This window comes from Hypomesus transpacificus, chromosome 3 (genome assembly GCF_021917145.1).
Source record: "Hypomesus transpacificus isolate Combined female chromosome 3, fHypTra1, whole genome shotgun sequence".
In the NCBI taxonomy this organism is placed as follows: domain Eukaryota; kingdom Metazoa; phylum Chordata; class Actinopteri; order Osmeriformes; family Osmeridae; genus Hypomesus; species Hypomesus transpacificus.
The window spans coordinates 3388020-3407969 of record NC_061062.1 but is presented as its reverse complement, the minus strand read 5'-3'; the positions used below and the strand labels follow the sequence as shown (position 1 = coordinate 3407969).

The 19950-nt window shown below is 45.7% G+C and overlaps 4 protein-coding genes across 6 annotated transcripts in view; 2 read left to right on the top strand and 2 right to left on the bottom strand.

Annotated features, from left to right (window-relative positions):
- daam1a (dishevelled associated activator of morphogenesis 1a) overlaps window positions 1–3061 on the top strand; it is a 38320-nt gene extending 35259 nt beyond the window's left edge. For all 3 annotated transcript variants that reach the window (XM_047018359.1, XM_047018357.1, XM_047018358.1), the window contains 2 exons: window positions 318–488; window positions 751–3061. In XM_047018359.1, the coding sequence (XP_046874315.1) occupies window positions 318–488; window positions 751–960 (381 nt within the window). In that variant the 3' untranslated portion in view covers window positions 961–3061. The remainder of the gene's footprint in view (window positions 1–317; window positions 489–750) is intronic.
- LOC124466476 (G-protein coupled receptor 135) lies at window positions 2957–6034 on the bottom strand. The gene has a single exon (XM_047018360.1). It carries the CDS (start codon window positions 5774–5776, stop codon window positions 4406–4408), a length of 1371 nt encoding a protein of 456 aa, XP_046874316.1. The 5' UTR covers window positions 5777–6034; the 3' UTR covers window positions 2957–4405.
- An 860-nt stretch (window positions 6035–6894) lies between these two features.
- Window positions 6895–9643, top strand: LOC124466477 (jnk1/mapk8 associated membrane protein). The gene is made up of 7 exons (XM_047018361.1): window positions 6895–7047; window positions 7208–7287; window positions 7463–7617; window positions 7744–7950; window positions 8139–8320; window positions 8471–8547; window positions 8663–9643. The coding sequence occupies exons 1-7, from the start codon at window positions 7044–7046 to the stop codon at window positions 8879–8881; spliced, it is 924 nt and encodes a 307-aa protein (XP_046874317.1). The 5' UTR covers window positions 6895–7043; the 3' UTR covers window positions 8882–9643.
- Window positions 9644–9872: 229 nt separating this feature from the next.
- On the bottom strand, window positions 9873–16930 carry ccdc175 (coiled-coil domain containing 175). The gene is made up of 19 exons (XM_047051402.1): window positions 16749–16930; window positions 16413–16498; window positions 16158–16269; window positions 15932–16067; window positions 15522–15750; window positions 15020–15142; window positions 14797–14906; window positions 14568–14649; window positions 13826–13962; window positions 13428–13538; window positions 13156–13227; window positions 12927–13062; window positions 11529–11657; window positions 11181–11319; window positions 10994–11073; window positions 10729–10881; window positions 10291–10393; window positions 10128–10171; window positions 9873–10049 (listed from the first exon to the last, which is right to left on the bottom strand). Exons 1-19 carry the CDS (start codon window positions 16813–16815, stop codon window positions 9873–9875), a joined length of 2226 nt encoding a protein of 741 aa, XP_046907358.1. The 5' UTR covers window positions 16816–16930.
- Window positions 16931–19950: the final 3020 nt, after the last annotated feature.

The window sequence follows — 19950 nt, the reverse complement described above, 5'->3', positions numbered from 1 at the left end:
GCCTCTCCCTCTGCCTTTCCACCATATGGAATGTGTTTGATGCTGCTGTGTGCTGCAGGGAGCCAGCTTATTTATTAGCACACTTTACTGTTGCAAGGAGAGGGGGACGTGTAGGTCACACACACACACACATTTACCTCTGACATGTGGCGAGTTCCCAGGTTGAACTGTGATACTGTGTTACTCACGATAACACCTAAATGATGAGCTTTGTCCTCTCTCCCTCTCTCTCTCTCTCCCTCTCCCTCTCTCTCCCTCTCTCTCTCTCTCTCTCTCTCTCTCTCTCTCCCTCTCTCTCTCTCCCTCTCTCTCTGCAGTTCCAGAAGGCCGTGAAGCACTTTGGGGAGGACGCGTCCCGCATGCAGCCGGAGGAGTTCTTCGGAATCTTCGACCAGTTCCTGCAGGCGTTCTCTGAGGCCAAGCAGGAGAACGAGAACATGAGGAGGCGCAAGGAGGAGGAGGAACGCCGTGCCCGCATGGAGACCCAGGTCAGAACTCAACGCCTACGGGTCAAAGGGTCAACTTTTGAGCTCTGAACGGAAAGCCGTGACTGAATGTAGACCGGTGCTGTCTTTCCAGCACACGGCCAAGCCAGGTTCAGAGGGCGTTGTCTTCTGTCTCAAACATTTAATACGTGAGGATTCCCATCCACAACGCTCTGACTCTCTCCTATTGTTGTCTCCCTTCTTGGCTCCTTTCTATCCGTTTTTTCCCCCTCCTTCCTCTTCCTCTGCTGTTCTCCCCCGGCAGATGAAGGAGCAGAGGGACAAGGAGCGGAAGGCCAAGAAAGCCAAGGAGAACTACGAGGAGGACGGAGAGTTTGACGACCTGGTGTCCGCTCTGCGCTCCGGGGAGGTGTTCGACAAGGACCTGTCCAAGATGAAACGCAACCGCAAACGCATCAACAGCCAGGGCGCCGAGACCAGCCGCGAACGACCAGTAACCAAGCTCAACCACTAATGGGGACTGTTGGCTGGGAGGATGGACCAATCAGCAGGCTCCACATTTCACCCCTAGCTGGATGGACCAATCCCCGAGCTCGACCTTTGACCTCTAGTTGAGGCAGAGGGTCACCAGACCTTAAACCGTCGACCAGGTGGTTGGTATTGCGACAGAGGATGTGTGCTCCTAAATGTACCTGGCTAAACACTAAACAGCCCTCTGAACTGCCATCACTACCAAACAACAAACTTGACCTTTGAACTGCTGGCAGAGATCAGCCTCATACATGACTTTCAGACAGCTGGCACTCGTCACCCATATTCACCCAGAGATACTCGAAACAAACAGTATGGCAGAGCCTCACTAGTCCACCACCTCTTCTGTGGTGGATTGCATCCAATAACAGCAACTCGTTTTGTCTCTGGGGTTTTACTGCCCCCTAGTGGTGGAAACCAGACTCGCAGCGTGGAAACTTGAATACAGACTGACACAGAGCTGGTGTGACACACCGTATAATAAAAACAGGTGTCACTTATAAACCCATAGAACCACCTTGAGAACAACCTCAGCCAGATACTAGGGCACGTAGAAGCTAGCTATCTGGTGGAGCAGGTGTGAGGTACTATAGCTGAGATGTGGCTTTAACCAGGTTACCCTGACAGAAATCTGCCGCGCTCTGTTTACGCTTAAGTAACCTAACCACCCTCGGCTATGTCTGTCTGGAAACAGACCTATTAAAAAAAAAAAGAGACATTGTGTCTAAAATCTGCCAAACAAGCATTAGAGGGGACATTTTTTAAATAATAATTTGTGATAATAACTGCCAAAAAAAACTATTTTAAAACACTATAGTGTGATTGACAGTGTTGTGGATGTTGGCTGGTTAGAAACATGGGGCAGGTGCCCTGTAGGTGAACTATAGTAATATGAGTCATTGATTGATTGATTATTCAGTCAATTTTCATTTTAGTATGTTAGGATTCTCGCTGTATCTTGGGGATGGAGGGAGGGAGGGAGAGAAAGATAGGACAAGGAAAAGAAGAAGAAAGGGAGGGGGGAAGGAGGCTGAGAAGGAAAGGAAGGAAGAGAACGAAGGAGGAGATAGACCCTTCCACTCTCCAGCAGATGATGTATGAATGATAATGTTTTTGAGATAAGCACAAAAACATACACCAAGATAGAGATTTTGATACTGTTTTATAATCACGATTTTGCAAAAAGATTGATTGTTATTATTTAGATGTATTTAAATGCAACCCACCAAGGCAATATCACCATTACATTATAGATCAACTCAATAATTCTCACTTAAGAAAACACAGACTGCAACTGATGATTGATAGTTGAGTGATAAGGTGTATATTTGACTGTAAATACAGTATTACGGTAGGCTGTGGCTTGGGCTGGCGTGTACAGACTGGGATCTACGTGACAGGAAGTCTCATGTCTAGGTGTCACTTAGAAAGCAACCAAAAAAGGACCCCATTGGCTATTAGAATCATAGAAGTCAGAAGCCTCCGACCTGGGCATGGTGTTGCGTGTCAGGCGATGGGTTGGCTTCTGTGATTCTAATGGCCTCTGGGTCTGTGGAACTCCATCTTCAAACTATGCATCATCCCCAAATATGGTTTTGTTTTAACGTTTTGTGTTCTCTCTATGTCATGTGTGTATATATATGATGTACATACTGGAGCTATGCTTATTCCCTTCCCCGGACTGAGCTCAACAACAGAAGCCAGTTGAAATAATTTAGGCCGAGATTTACTATTTTGTTTGCGCCTGTTTTCCATACAAAGAGAATCCAAGCATAGAGTCAACCAAGAGACTTCACCATGTGAGTAAAGTGAATGTGAGGCGGAGGAGGGAGGAGGAGGAGTACGAAAGGTAATGTTTGGTGTCTGAGCTCTCTCTGCTCAGTGGCAGACTCCAAAATCTGCCTCTTTAGTTGGCTCTCAGCTCCATTAGTTTTAACGTGGTAATATTCTGACCCACCTCCTCCCCTGCTTGTGACTGACAGCCTCTCATATAGCTGGGATGTTTCTTCACTGCTTTTGTATTATTTAAATCAACTTTCTATTATTGAGAGACAGAAATAAAAGAAATAAAGGGTATGTGTCGAGTGGGTGTCTGCTGCTTGAACTCTGCTTTTACGTGTTGGGTTTTGGATGTTAATGTTGCATTTAATGAAGAGCACTGTTGGTGACCATGGCAACTGTTAAACTGCTAAACGAGAAGCTTAATGTGTTTTCTGTGGGTTTGTTCTTTCTGAGCAAATACATTTACTATTAATTACAATTTCCTTACTTAAAAGTAATCAACTGTAGATGTATACTTTGTCACCATCCTAATAGCTCAGGCACAAGCCTCTATATACATTACATAGAAAACATTTAAGCTATGTTAAAACATTTATTGAGTTCATTTGTTAAATAAAAGTGATTCAACAAGCCAGTTTAGATTTAAAGAAATAAAAGACCAGTCACGGTTAAGTTTTCATGGCAAACAGTATAATAAAGTTATCACATTCAAATCAACAGACGTTATGTAAATCGGGGAAGTATAACTAATGGGAAAGGGCTAATACAAAATATTGTGCTTCTCTGGAATTCTTTATATTAAATACTTTGTCTGTATTTGATTGCAAGTACAAGGCCTATCTAACATGATGGGCAGCAAGTGAACTTGTGTCATAAAAGATAAACATGAAATCTTGAAACGAAACATAACAAAAAAGGACATTTAGTGTCGTTATGGGTTTCTGTATCCCACATGGTATGAACACAGACTGGCTCGTAAGCCGAAACCCAGGGTCAAACATTAGACTGGAGAAACATCTAGCAAGAAGACGTTCAAGACTCCTTCTTAAGGGCTAAGTAGGTTCACGTCCAGGCCACCTCCTTAACACATTGTACCCACAATCAGAGCAAGAGGATTGCTTTATTTTACGGAGCTATATTTGAAACAGTTGTCTGTCATGTAGATCATCTGTGTTCATCTGACACAAACTGGTATACATGGATGGCACATGGTGCCGGAGGTTCAGACATAATGTAGCACAGATGAGGCATGTTAGTAGAACAATTTGAAAACCTTGACCCATATTAGAAATAAACAACTATGGGATTTTCATCGGTTTGGAGACCCAAGAACATTGTTGTTCTTATTGAGTAGGCCTACGTGTGTTTAAAAAAAGAAAGAAAAAAGACGCATTCCGTTCTGTCACAGTGTATAGAGAGGAACCAATTGGCGCTGGCTAAAAATGATCAACTGTAGGCTACCTACTGAAAAAGTGCCCAAATGCGTGTTAATTGGCATTTCACAGAAAAAATATACCTCTAGATATGGTCAATAGCAATTACTCCCCTCACGTTCCAGTTTGTCAATGTTTTGTTTGGCAGCGGTTTCATGTTTTGCACAGACACATGTCCCCTCCGAATTTCACCGTGCGTCACGGGAACTGTAATCACAGGCTGGTGTCCGCGGTCTCCACTTTTGGCAGCGCGGGTTCGGTCACGGTGTCGGGCTGACCGTCCCGGCAGAAGAACACCGCGGGGTTCTTGCAGGCCCACATCGCCACCTCCCCACCGTTGGCGGGGCTGGAGGAAGACAAGCGGCTGTTGGCTCCGTGCCTGCTGACGTAACGGTCTCTGATGTGGTCTGCTCTGGTCCTGACGTCCCTGTTCTGGGTCTGTGTGGACAGGTAGGCTGCGATGTTTCTAGTCCTGTAGCCTTCCTCTCGGCTGCGGCCTAGAAGCATGGATATGTTGGGGTTCCTGATTGCGTATATGAGCGGGTTGATGGCGCCATTGGCCCAGGCCATCCATATGGCCACGGTGTCCATGGCAGGGTTGAAGGAGTAGTCTCCCGTGGCGGTGACCAGACCCATCATGCAGTAAGGACCCCAGCAGAAGATAATGAACACGATCATGATCAGCACAGTGGTGGCCGTTCGCATCTCGCTATAGAACCGGAGGAGGTACGCGTACGTGGTTACCGGCCTCACCCTGATCTCAGAGAGCCGGACGGTCTTACAAATGTTGTAGTGGCAGAAACACATGAGGGCAAAGGGTAACAGATAACACACCACGATCAGAGAGATGCTGAAGCCAGTTCCCATTCGAGAGGTGCCGGAGTGGAATACATACATACAGTGGTAGAAGCCCCGCTTGTGGACCACTATGGGAGTGCGCAGGAGCAGGTACCAGGGCAGGGAGAAGATGACAGCCGTCAGCCAGACCGCCACTAACAGTTGGAGGGCCTTCCGACGACCGATCTTCTCCTGAGGCTGCCTAACGATGGCATAGTACCGGTCAAAAGATATCAGAGTCATTGTAAGGGTGGAGATAATACCAAAACACGTGTTAAAAAAGCCGTTGGCGACGCAGAAACGATCTCCAAACATCCAAACTCCGTCTTTACTAAAGAGCATCATAAACGAGAAGGGTAAACAAAGCACGGCCGTCAAGAAGTCGGATAGGGAGAGGGACATGATGAAAGCGTTGGTGACTGTTCTCAGCTGGCGGTGTTTGATTATAACTATCACCACAGCAGAGTTCCCTAAACTGGACAGGAGAAATATTGCCAGGAGAACTAGTGCCTGGGCAGCCACGGTGACACCCTGGAGGACCGAGTTCCCCTCCTTGCTTGGCACAGGAGAGTGTTCTCGGTCTGGATCGCCTCCGCCCGTGACGTTTGCGAGGCTTGGCTCCGTGATGAGGCTCGTCAGCACCGGGGAAAAGGTGACTATTTCCAACGTTAGGCTTGTGCCCGAAGTGTTTTCCCCAGCGCTGTAGTTGCTGCTGCTGAGCAAAGCAATGTTCACCGGGAAATCCATCCGACACGAATGGAGGGGAACCACGGACAGGAGAGAGCTTCATCCCTTTCAGAATATCTTCTCAGATACTCCGTGCTAAAGAATCAGAGGTGTGTCGCATTGAGGAAAGATAGACCTCCAGTGCGACTTCCCTTTCAATACCGTAATCTTACAGTTGTCACAGATATTCATAAATAAGACCCATAGTCTGGTCTCTATTTCCCGTTCCCTGAAGACAAGCACATCTGTTTGTTTGCATGTCACAGTTTGCCAGTCCGATACCCGTTCGTAGACCCCTCCTTCCTTGAGTGTCTTTGCATTCTCCCCGTGACGTTTGGTGCCGTTGCCATGGTACCTGTAATGAGGTTATTTTGCAGAATTAAGCATTTACCCCACAATTCGATATTTGGTTGGATGTCGACCAAGAAAGAAGGCAAATAAATGTAAAATATGGACTTTCACATGCTCATTGTAATCAGGTCATGGATGGCAATATATCACATCACATTTGTGTTTTTTATAAATAGAACACTTAACATCATTTTATGATAAATATTATGCCGTGAGGCTCAAATGTTTTGGCATAAAAATTGTGTATTTGACCGGCAGCGTGTATTCTATTTTAAGATATTATCTGTATTTGTCATGATCTGTGAATGTTACCCATTGCCTAGCCACGTGAAACGATTCGCCACCGATCTTACTAATTTCTGTAAAATGTCACCATGTTAGAGTAGTAGTTAATAACTGGTTTCGATGTAAACGATTATAATTTTGAGTGAACTACAGTAGTTAACCGTTTAATGATTGTAGGTTGGCCCAATCGTTACTCAGTTGCCTTGCTAGTTCTAACTTTCCACATGTACATTATTTGGAATTTAGAGAGTCTAAGGCCGAATCCCAATATTCCCCCTTCCCCCTTCCCCTTAGTTTTGCACGTTCCCGTGAAAGCTAGTGGTGTCCCAATACTCTTTTTGAGATATGAAAACATAATATATCCTCTCACTAGAGAAAACGCTTGAAACGAATTGTTCATAGTTTTTTATCTATTTATTGGACTTGGCTGAATGTGCTTTCCTTGGTACATGACAATGAGTTCCTGGAGTCATCGTATGTAGAGGATTTTAATTATTTAACATTTTGCAACCCGGATAGGAGCCCCACTTCCGGTGATCGCATCAAGGAGGACAAGCTAGCCTGATAGCTAGCGTTAATGGTTGTATGTGTATATGGAGATTAATCGGAAAGCAAAAGATAAATCAACCACTCCAGAACATTTGGTTTGATCATGGGTATGTATGTGTATATAAGCAGCATATATAACTATGAGTTTGATTCATAATATGGTAGTAGCTAGCCAAAACAGCTAGCTCTGGCTACCATTATGACCTGTCAGCTCACAAAACAAATGAAGGTCTGTGAGATAAAACCCCTGATTATTTTTTGTTGCAGAGGTCGCAATCTCAACTTGCCCTGGGCTGTACTGTGGCAGGACGATTATCAATAATGGCTCAATCGATGGAGAATGTGGGGTGAGTACAGCTTAGGTAGCTAACCACGTACTGCCGTACCGCTTGTTGACAACTACTGGATTGTCGCTTTATAGCAAGAACCTTAGTAGCACCTACGACTCAAATAGTTGATCAACATTACATTGTTACATCGTGCTGGCATTTTTATAACTAAAATGTCTTTCTCAACAACAAGGTGTGTCCGAGGGGCGAGAGGACCAACGGGGACAAGATGTGTGAGAAGTGCACGGAGTCTCCAGAGCTGTATGACTGGCTGTACCTGGGGTTTATGGCGATGCTGCCTCTGGTCCTGCACTGGTTCTTCATAGAGTGGTACTCTGGGAAGAAGAGGTAAACCACCATCTCCCGTTACAACTGACGCTACCGACGGCAAAATCAACTGGAGGTCAAACCCATGGCCTGTCTTCTCTGTCCGCCTCTTATCTGTTAACCTAATGCTGACCGTCTGTCCTGCAGCTCCAGTGCCTTGTTCCAGCACATCACTGCTCTGTTTGAGTGCAGTGTGGCAGGTGTGGTGACTCTGCTGGTCAACGAACCTGTGGGTCTCCTAGCCATCCGCTCTTGTCGGGTCCAGATGCTGTCTGACTGGTACACCATGCTGTACAACCCTAGCCCTGACTACGTCAACACCCTGCATTGTACGCAAGAGGCCGTCTTCCCCTTGTGAGTACTGCATTGCAGGACCTGCAGGTACATTCTGTTAATGGCAGAAACACACATTCCGGTCCTCAACAATCCCTTGGAAATGTGTTGACTGGACTAGTTTTATGATGCCAGTCCCGCTTGATTACCACTGCCAGGTAGGCCCCCTGTTTGTAGTACTGACCAACAGAGCCTTCTTTGCTTCCTAGGTACACCATAGTATTGATCTACTATGCCTTCTGCCTGGTCTTCATGATGATGCTACGCCCCCTGCTGGTAAAGAAGATTGCCTGCGGTCTTGGGAAGTCTGATCGCTTCAAGAGCATCTATGCTGCCCTCTACTTCTTCCCTATCCTGACAGTACTACAAGCAGTGGGAGGGGGGCTGCTGTGTAAGTGAAAAACAGACGCACACACCATAGACTCAACGTTACAAACAAAGTTAAAGGTGTATGACTGGCCTCTAAGGTCTGCTTCTATGAGAAAATGAGTCAATAATGTGTTGTGAAGATGCTTTACGTGTTTACGTTTTTCTCATTCAGATTATGCCTTTCCCTACATCATACTCGTGTTGTCCTTGGTTACCCTGGCTGTGTACATGTCAGCATCAGAGATACAGGTGAGAAGGGATTTCAGAGCTAACTTTTCCATTTCTTTCCACCTAATCTCTGTACAGTTTCGATTTTATGAAGTTAAAATAGTACTATATAAATTATACTTTTACTTCTGTCCAGTCTTTCAAGAACCTTGTTGCCAAGAAGAAAAGACTGGTGGTTCTCTTCAGCCATTGGCTCCTTCACGCATATGGCATCATCTCAATCTCCCGATTGGATAAATTGGAGCAGGACTTGCCGCTATTGGCTCTGGTGCCTGGCCCCGCCCTGTTTTACCTCCTGACAGCAAAGTTCACTGAGCCCAGTCGTATCCTGTCTGAGGGGGGCACCGGACACTAACCTAGCCACTGCTAAATACTTGGAAGGTCCATTTTAATTTATCCTGTGCAAAGCTAGCAATGTACCATTCATAAAGTGTAAACTCTCTAAAGTAACCCTAAACCAAGACATGAAGGTTTGCCCATCTGTCCAGTGGTCTGTCTAGCAGGTGTGGTTGGATTGACGCTCCACAACCCCTAGCCTTGCCCTGAGAATATTGTTCACGTGTGGGCATTCCTAAACTACTTCAAGCATTTACAGTAGGAGTTAGTCCTGCAGTTTGGGAGGTCCTGTAGCTTATGTATGAATGTGTGCGTGTTGATAGAGTAAAGATGTTTAAGCAGTGTGCATTTCACTTCAATAACAGCATTTACGCACCATCTTGAAAATGTTGTCTATGATTACTGTAACTCAATGAGGCTACCCCCTCATAATGTAATTTAATGTGTGTGTGCGTGCATATTCTCCATCTGTACATTGTATACCAATTGCCAACTGTTTAGCCAATTTTCTCTTTCACATGTGCACATGGAAATGTAAATATTAATGCTGCTGTTTTGTCACAGATTCTGTTGTGTGAATCTTGCCATTGAAAATATGCTTTTATGCATGCTTATCTCATTGAATGCCAACTGAAAACATGTGCAAAGAGAAGGAATATGTTTAATGGTTTTTATTGTTTTTATGTAAGAAAACCTAAATGAAATCAGAAATGCTTTTGTTTAACAAGTCTGATGTGTTAGCAATGTGTTATTCCAAATAAACATACCAACTGGTCTCAAACTTTTCTTAGACTTACCTTGCTATAACAGTTGCAATGATGTATGTCACAATTGCATAATTTTGTCTAGTCTGTCTTGCAACTACAAGAGGAGCCCAATATCTGAGTGTGTTAGGCACATGGTGGCAATTTGTCCGTCTTTTAGTCCAAGATAATCTTTGGCAATTACCCTAGCCTTATGTATTATAGGTTATACTGTAGTAGAGATGTGGGTGTTGTAGCATGGCGGAATTATGACTTGGAGAGCTTTAGCTTAGTATAGCTAGCACTAACTAGCAGTGAGTTCATATCATGCAGCTGCTGTTCCAGTTGGCTACTGATTTTCCCCAGCTGACCCTTCCTGTCCTGGATCTTCAACATGAGGGAGTGGATGGCCTCCAGCAGCTTCTGGTCCCTCTCTGCAGACTCCTGGAGATGGGGTAGGGCATACATTAAAGATACACACATGCAATACTGCTAATGTGCTTGTGTTAGCCATGTCCTCACCTCAGTCACCACTGTATCTTCCTGCCAAGCTTCCAGTAGTCTCCCTACAGAAACACACACTGATTTAAAACAAAAAACAAAAACGGCCCTTACCAACAAATAAAACGCCATCAGTTACCAGCCGAGTTATTGATTACATGTGTCCTAGTTGTCTACATCTTACCAAATAATGAAAGCTCCTCTCTGTTGAGCCTGCCTATGTCCTGGATGTGTCTCTCCTTCTCACTTCTGGCATCAGCTAAGTCTTCCTTCATCTGTTCGATGCACTGGGACCCGGGACAACAACAACAATAACGACAACAACATCATTAAGAAACACAAGACAGCGCTGCCAGTGACCTGTCTAAAGTCAACACAAATACCCACCAGAGGTCTCTCTAATCTCTAAACAGAGAGACTGTAATCAGAGCACACACCAGAGAGCCAAACCAGAAGAATGAATATTGCATGACTAGCTGTAGTCAGGTCCTGAGCCCTCAGATTCTGTACGACTGTAGAGCTAAACTGATCTTTATGGTGCTTGTGCCAGGAGTATTGGCTAGTTTAAACAATGTGCTGTTAACCTGTCAGGTGTGTGTGTGTGCTGGACTGCCATGCGTACCAGGTGCAGTCTGCTGTTCTCCATGTTGACCTGCTCCAGCTTGACTCCATTCTCATAGATGCTGTTTTCAGTGGTGCTGATCTCTGCGGCGTGGGTTTTCAGTGTACCCATGTGCTTTTCACGCAGAAACGCCAACTGTTTACGCACAATCTCCTGCAACAGACACACACACACACAAGTAGGCCACGTTTCAGATTAGTGCACTAGTTGTCTGAACTGAATGTTTGGTTGCTGGTCAATCATGGGAAATGTGTAGAATGCCCACCTTGGGCTGAACGAGGATACTGGTCTGTTCTTTTATCTCCTGGATAGACAGCTCCAGATTGTTATGGGTGGTCTTCATGTCTGGAGAAACACACATACTGCAGCATGACGAGGATAGCAGACACACCGCTACTAAACCTATATAGATGGATATACAAGGAGTGTAGAGAGATACATGTGATCCTTACCAGATGTCTGTGTCATCAGGTTCTGGTGTCTGGACTGGTCCACATCGAACTGGGCCTCCACCTCTTCCAGGATCTTAGTCTTGTCCTCCAGTTCCATCGCTGTCGTCTGGCTACTCAGAGTCACTTCTTCTGCTTCTACCTGATAAGTCAGACAGGAAACCAGTTGACCCCCTGACCCCTGACCCTAACTCATCCTGCCAGCTACAGCAGGTGCCCTGAAGCTCAGGTCGATGTATTGATCGCTATAGATGAGATTTTCTGCAGATGTGAGTGGTTAAAGCAGCTGCACCACAATAGGAATTGAAATGTAGGAGTTCAAATGTAGGTTTTGAACCGCAAAAGACTTACAATTAACTGTAGGGTCTGGTCTTTCAGGGAGATCTTCACGTGCTCGTAGTTCTCCTCGGCCTCCACCACTTCGTTCTTGAGCTTCTCGATCACAGAGCTCATGTGCAGATGCTCCTGCAGCTTCTCCTCCTGTAAGGACAGGGAGGATAGTTATCTCGTGCTCAGCTGTGAGCTGCCACTGTGACGTCACCATCTGCAAAACTCACCAAGCGTCTACCAAGCTATCTTTATGCACTGCTTTGGATAAAAGTGCCTGATAAATGTATGCAAATGTAAAACTTTTTCTGGGTAAATTGTGAGGTGTGCTTGGCGTTGCATCTTTTTCTTTTACCATATCACCTCCTACCTTGCCATTTCTCTATGCAAGAAGACGAGGGTCATGTGACCGGTTATCAGCGATGTAAGGGGAAATCGCCTTGTGTTTCTACTGTTATTCAATACAATATTTCGGATATTGAATGGCATCGATTTATCAACAGGATTTATGATCATCATTTGATTCCCCATCTTGAGTTGTATTGCTTTAATACTATCAATCCCACACTAGCTCAACAGCGCAAATACTGGGAAAACAAAGCTGACTGAGTATAAGCTAACTGGTTGGTAGCTATAGGCTAGTACCGTACAACGGTATTACGGTCCACTACGGTCCGTAGTTGCTGGCTACCTGGATAGTACATCCGGTGCTTTGAATAACTGTATATATCAGCTACAGAAGAGCTTATAAATGTACCATTTTGCTCACCTGGACAAGCCCGGCTTGGATCTGTTTAGCACCTAGCTCTGACCTGACCTCCGGACTGGTGAGTAATTTGTTTAGCTGACCTTATTTACTGCTGTGTGAGATTCCTGGAGCCAACCAGTACGATTCGAAGCAACGGGCGAAAACACAAGGTGTTGATATCACAGCCTGGGACCATAGCTAGCTACCCTGGCTTCTGGCGTTTCTGCAGCTTCTCCCAGAAGCTAACGAGCTACTGAACTGATGTTCTTTGATGGACTGTAGAGAGGGTCGTCTGTTAATCGCAAGGTTGGCTGTTCGATCCTTGACACTCAGGCCATGTCATGTGCCGAAGTGTCCTTAAGCAAGACACTGAACCTCAAGTTACTCCCGATGGGCAGGCTAGCGCTTGGTGTGGCACCTCTGCCGCCGTTGTTGTATGAGTGTGTTATTGTATGAGGCAAATCATTTAAAGCGCTTTGAGTCCCGCTAAGGTAGAAAAGCGCTACATGAATACAGTCTATTTACTATTCTACTAACGCGCTTTTCAGGGGGGTAGCTGGCTAGATTTGTGTTTAGATAATCACTTGTGTAAGAAAATCAGAGGACCCTAAATAGAACTTGAGGGAAAGTGAGGATAGAAGCAATGCAGAAAAGAAAAATAAAGTGTGTAGGACCTCCTGTCTTAGCTGGGTATATCTCTCCCTGGTGGTGGTGATATCAGCGTTGATCTCTTTGACATAATGCTCGTGGTCTCTCTTCAGCTTGTCCAGAGACTGACACAGACCCTCCTTCTCAACCTCATACATGGCTCTGTGGGAAAACACAGCATGCTTTAGGAAGTTCCTCATCTGGTACAGGTGCACAGCGCTGGATCAGACTGGGTGCTGGTCCTCCTCTACTCACATGCTCTTCTTCTCCTTGCTGAGCTGACCATGGAGTTCCTCCTGGTTCCTCTGGAACAGGTCCTCGTTGACTCTGGAAGGGAAAGACACCACACAGACAGAGGCCACGCCTCATCATCCTCTTTATGGCTCTTGCTGTGGCCACTTATGATCACCAAGGTGACGGTTTGGAGAGTTCCACAGGTAGTCTTTCTGACTGATAATCCGTTTATAAGAATCCGTCTGGTGTTAAGAGTTCTGGACTATGATGTTCCGTATGAGGACATATCTTACATGTTGGCCTCAAGTAGCTGTTTGATCTCGTCTTCCATCTCTCTCATCTCTATCTTGTATTTGGCGATGGAGGCAATGCGTTCCTCCAGTCTCTGCCTGGACTTCTCTAACCTGGAGACAAAGCAAACACATATCTAACTCTGAAGTTAATGGTGCTGTTGTATAAAATGTACTACATGTGACGGTGCGAAGTGATGGTGTCTTTGTATTCGTAAAATATTGTGCATAGACTTACTAAGAAGAATAAAATAAGAGGTGGAAGTAGAGAGATAATGTGAGAGGGTGGAGAGAGGAGGGAGGGTGGTGGTGGAGTGTGAGGGGGGGGGGGAAAGATTTAGGGAGGTGGGTGGTGGGAGGACATAGGAGGGGGGGGTGAAAGGGCGGAGTGAGCATGTGACCTGCGTGAGACTATAAGGTGTTCCGCCATGACCTCGTCCTCCTCCTTCCTGTGAGCCTTGAAGCTGTCTGACAACTTAGTGATGGAGGCCAGGAAAATCCCATTGACGGTCTGAGCCTTCTCCATATCACTGTCCACCTGCACACAACAACAGCAACACCGAGAACCTCTTATCAGCTCACCCAGCACTAGTGACCCACCAAACTCATCTCAAGGAGCACTGGTGATAGATGGGTAGTACTGGACATGGATAGAAGTGGTGAACACAACATTGTGTCTGACCACCTCTTGTGCTTCTGCCGTGGCTAACCTAGCAGTCATGCCCACAGTGTTGTCCTGACTGAGGCCCAGGGCTGTCTGTGGGCTCGGGTCAAGCACAGAGGAGTTTTACTGAAAGGCCATCCTCCATCTCAGACCAGCCTTTCATGCTCTCACAGAGCCAGCCTCCACCCTCAGATCAGACAGCTAAACTCTGGCACATCAAAGCACAGCAATCACCCTCCAAAGGTCAGGCCTAACCGCCTGGCATTTGAAGCAGGCACTCGATAAAAGCGCCATTAGAGTGTGGCGCAGCACGACATCGAGGCCCCCTCACATGGGACATAACACAGGTGTAACGGTTATATCGCTCCCCATGACAATAACATCAGGTACTATAAAGAGGGATGAGAGGAGAGTGAAAACACGATGCCCTCGAGCAAGCAAGAATCCTTTCAGAGAGAATGAAATGGTTCGTGACTCACCACTAAGATCTCCTCATGCAGTGACTGAACCTTCAGCTCAAACGCTTCCCTCACCTCCACCAGGTCCCTGTCGTGGAAAGTCCTGGAAAGAACAAAAATTTAGGGCAACAGAATGTGGGTTCACGTATCTCGTAGTTTAATGGCTGGATGTAAAATGTATATCTGAATGTGCGTGTGCCAGGGTTGGCTTTATTAATTTAAATCTTAACTGGGTTCATTTAAATCTTACTTTTGTTCAACCAGTTCCTGGCATTTGTTGATCTCTTCCTTCAACTGCTCCTTACATTGAGTTTCAGCAGCAGTCAGTCTTCCAATATTATGCTCTAATTGGGTGATGTTCTGAGCACACAATGTTTGAAGTAAAAAGTGTTACGTAACAGAAACACCACACATCTCCCATCAAACACACAACTCTTATGTCCTGAACTCAGAAGTATGTTACACAAACGTACGTTTTGGAGCTCAGTAACCCTGTCCTCGTTATCCAGCACCTCAGAGTTGACGACGTCCAGCACTTTGCGGATCTTTGCATTGTTTTTCTTCTGCTCGCTGATTACGGTGATGCTTTCCTCCACCTGGAGAACCAGGACAGAAGATTGAGGCAGGGCTTGGAGTGGGAATGTGTGTTCCATTAGGCTGTGTCTAGTCTCAGAACGCAAACAAGATCTGTTCTTTGACCCACTTGCTGAAGGTTCTGGGACAGACCCACAGCCATAAGACATTCCTCCAGCCCACCACCACTTAGAACTGTTAGGGATGTCAATGAGAGTATTGGCTGAGGCTACAACTGGAGTTGAGGCCATCACGCGTTGGTGATACCTCACACAGACTTCAGACTAATCCTAGAGATCAATGGTTTGACCTCTAGGATTATGAGCCCATGATACCAGCAGAATCAGCATCAACATTTTAGGCAGTGAATCATGTGACAGTCAGACAGATCTCTGTCTGGACCTCTTTCTGGAGGTTCTCCTTGGTCTCGTTGAAGATGAGCCTCTCTTGAACCATGTCCTGCTCCAGCTCCAGCCTGGTCTCCTCCACAGTAGAGATCTTGTCCCTCACATCTTGGGCTTTGTTCAGGGTCTCGTTGAGGACGATGTGTTTGTTGGCCTTCTCAGACAGCTGGAAGTTCAGCTGGTCGATCACCTCCTCGTGAAGGCCCTTCACCAGTTCACGCTCAGGACTGGAGACAGATATCCACAAAGTATATACAAACAGAACTGAGTAAGTGACAATAAAAAAAAAATATTAACCAGTTTATGCTAGCTTTTATCCTTTCTAGATGGGATATGTGATCTGGAGTAAAAAAGGTTGATGATTGAGTCAGAGAGTAAGTGAGGGAGTAAGTGATTGTCTCATCTTACAACAGAATTGCGTTCTGGTTTCCCAGTAATTCGTGTTTTTTCTCGTTAGATTCTGTTTCTTGAAGTATGCCGTTAAGTTCTTCCTGTAGCTGGAGGATCTGGGCAGCGTTGCTGTCTCGGGCGGCCGCCACACCCGCTGGTAGGAACGAGAGACAACAGTAGGCTGTGATGTGTGTGTATGTGCAAGCTTTGAAAATCTGAAATCTAGATATAGTGTGATTCATACCTGCTATCTCCTCACTGACGCTAACACGCATGTTTTGGACCTGGTGTCGTATTTTACTAGTCTCAATTGTCTCCACCTCCAGCCTCTCATGCGCTGATCGCCTGGAGTCTTCCTGAATGATATTCATAAGAATACGATTAGTGTTTTTATCATGTAGGCTGTCAGTTCATACTGAGTTATGGTCGGCATTAAAACCCCAAATGCTTAGCCTAGAATAGATCAACACATCGGATTAGTAGCCTAATCATGTCGTACAAGTTCAGTGATGGCAGCAGCTATCTCCTTCAGGTGCTGACTGGCTTCTGGACTAAACGGAACACCTTCGTCGTTCAACAGCTTATCTGGCAATAAAACATAACATAATGTAAACTACAACGTTTTTTTATTGTATCAAACAGACCTATATTAGTAGAATAACTCCAGTATAGCCATTTTAGGCAATATTTACTAAATCACGCCAGGTTTGACTGGGAGTTTTGTGCAAAGTTTATTTTAAATTTTCTGTTCACTTCACATCCTTCGACCTCAGCCTAGAACGAATGCAACAGTAAGAATGCCGTGGCAAAGCAAGCAAACAGTCTTTTTTCTTACCCAATTCTCCCAAATGCTCCAATGCAATTTGGACTGCGGGAAAGTCTGGGACAAGACAAGATGCCATAGCAAATATAGAAAGACAATGTGTAAATTTCTCCAAACGAACGTTCCGACTCTTCCTAATATTTTAGCTACGCTTTTCTTCAAAGTTTTAACTTCCAGAAATCATTAACGTTACTGTGTATGGGTTGGCATGGTAACACATGAGCACGAGCTGAAAGCGAGAGTGCACACCTGCTCAGCTCAAGTTTCACCTAAAGTGTGAGTGCCTGCTTATGTGTTGAAATCTATGAAAAAAGTCGCTTTATAATATTTTTATGACATACGGAAATGCTAATTGGTTTATTATAGATTTATTTTCATGGAGGACTACATCTGCATAAAAGACTTTCGTTCTTCTCGTCCATAAAAATCACACCGTCTCAAAACACTTAACATCTCATAGACACGCATATCACAAAACGCCTCCCTCCCACCTGCCTATAATTGGATACAGTGTGTAGCATACAGTAGGACAGGTGGTGGGGTCCTGGGTCCATACTCTATTCAGTTTCACCCCATCTCAGTTCAATAACGAACTGACGTAAATACTGTCCAAAGGAATGCAAATGAACTCTTGAATTGATTGGAGTTTAGATGGAATTGACCCCCGTGGCAAGCCCTGAAGGACATGGCAGTGCATTGGCGCTGGTTATTGGCAGTTGTAGCGTCGTCCTTATCCTGTAGGGGGCAGTGTTGGTCCGACAGCCTGAGCTCGAAGACCGTGGCTCTGGTTCATCCTGTAGCGGTATGTGTGTCTGATCCAGCCTGGCTAGTAGGGAACGAGAGGACTCGTAGCTGCATTGTTGCCATTGATTTTCTAACCACAGATCCCAGGAAATAGCTGGTGTTTTTATCCTCCTTTAAACCCTCCAGCTGCAGGGATGGTGTTTCGTATCCTAGCCCAGACCACTGGGACAACAAACACACAGAAGTAGTAGAACAGAAGGAGAAATTACATTCTGGTTTAGCGTACAGCACTTTGTGCATCGTCACCATGGGAATGGATTTACCGGACACATTGATGACTCTCAGCCACAGTCTGGTAATAGTTGTCAACGTTACTCATACGAACCAACAGAGTTCTTAGCACAGTGTGGTGACCTTCTGTTGTGGAGTTATTTGACCATAGAGAGCAGCTGGCCTTTTAAAGCAGTGATAAAGAGGCTCAGCAACAGACAAACACCACACAAGAGACCTTGGCTTAACACCCATCGGAGGAGTGTGTGTGTGTGTTTGTACATTTTAAGCGGACAAAGGGAAAGAGTGTGCGTTTTATGTGTGTGGGAATATGGTGGCATCGGGGGGGGGGGGGGGCGGCATTTGTGAAGTGTAGTGTGGTGTGTGTGTGTAGTGTGTGTGTGTGTGTGTAGGGTGTGTAGTGCGAGGAGGGTCTTTTCTCTAGCCTATTATTTCCTTGCTCAGCTCCTTCACAACTTCTTTTGAGAGTTGTGTTGCTAACAGCCGTCCCTCTCAAGCAGGAGTCTCGGAGGGCTAACAGCAGGTCTCTGAAGCCAACAGGCTGTCAGACGGACACCCCAAAGTACCCCTCCTCTCAAACACACTCATACCAGCCAAGATGGAGCCTTTTAGGAAGCCTTAGCAGAGTCTTGTAGTTTCATTCAAATCCATCATCGGGGAATGACAATAATTTTCTCTCTCTCTCTCTCTCTCTCTCTCTCTCTCTCTCTCTCTCTCTCTCTCTCTCTTTCTCTCTCTCTCTCTCTCTCTCTCTCTCTCTCTCTCTCTCTCTCTCTCTCTTTTTCCTCGGCTTAATCCTTGTGAATCCTGTTTTTCTTCCTATCTTCTCTGTATTTATCTACTTCTCTCTCATATGGTCCTCTATATCACATCCCCCCCCCCATCACACCCCCTCTCGCTTTTGTATTCTAGGCTCTCTCACAAACTCCCTTCTCAGATGACAGCATTTAGCGCAGGACGTTTTAGCCGACGTCGTCCCTTGACCTTCCCCGGTGATGAGACACGCTTTCCTTTCCCTTCTCTGTGTGTGCCAGGGTTGGAACCTAAGCGGCCACTTATGCCTGGGTGGGGTGTCAGGTGTCAGGCATGACGGAGCCCTGGCTCAGAGGTCCGGAGAGCCCATTATGAGGCTTGATTGTGCATAATGAAACAGGTAGGGGAAGGTTTAAGTACATGCATGTGCCGATCGTGGACGCTATCTCGTTACGGGGCCCCTCCACGTGCATAATTCATCTCTAATTTCTAATTTATCTCAAGGTCAAGTACCCCAGGCCAGGAACAAGAGCTCTTTCACCATTTCCTCTCTGCCTCACAGCTTCAGTGTTTTAATGCTAGCTACTTGCTACCCATTTCGGTTGTTAGCTAACTAGCATCGGGCGGTTTATCACAGCATTAACTAAAAATAGCTAGCTCTGGCTAATGCTGGCTACTCCTGAGTTCTAGCCCTGCAATCTGACTGCTGTAGAGTTGTTTTTACACAGAGCAAGAGTCTGCTTTCCCTTTTCAACTTACTAAGCCCTGTTTGGTACACAAGCCATTTGTGTTACCTCAACTATCCTAGCTTGTCATCTTTTGTTAAGCCACTAAGAATTCCCCAAGTTATTGTTAATGAAGAACTTGCTTCTTTCCGACACAGACTTCTGTGAACATTGTTGTGTGTTTGTTTGTCAGTGGCCATGAGATCAGCTTGATTGTTGCGTCTGTATAACGGACTGTGTAGCACAGACTCTGCAGCCCTGGCCAGCTATTGTGAGGAATCGAAGCTTCTTATTATGTTCCTCGATGCTCATGGTCATGTAGCTATTGGGTGTTCAGATTGTGTATGTTGTACAGAATCCAGTTGAAATGCTGTTAGAGAGGATCACATATCCTGTATTCTGGAGGTTTTGCTGCAGGCCTGTTCTTTGGTTGTTCATGTATAAAAGCCTGATGGGATGTGCTGGATGTACCAGAGAAGCGCTGCATCGACCCGCACAGTCAATCATTCCCAGGGTGCATTGCAGCTGACATTCTCTGGTTGTGTGATCGATCTGAATAAAAGATTATAGAGAGCAGCATCTGTGAGTCAGACCGGAGCACAGAGACGAGACTACAGCCAAGCTGTCAGCTTCTCTCGTTCCCATCTGCCTGCTACAATAGCCCTGTACTGTGCTGCTGTAGTCAGCCCCTCATGCTGATC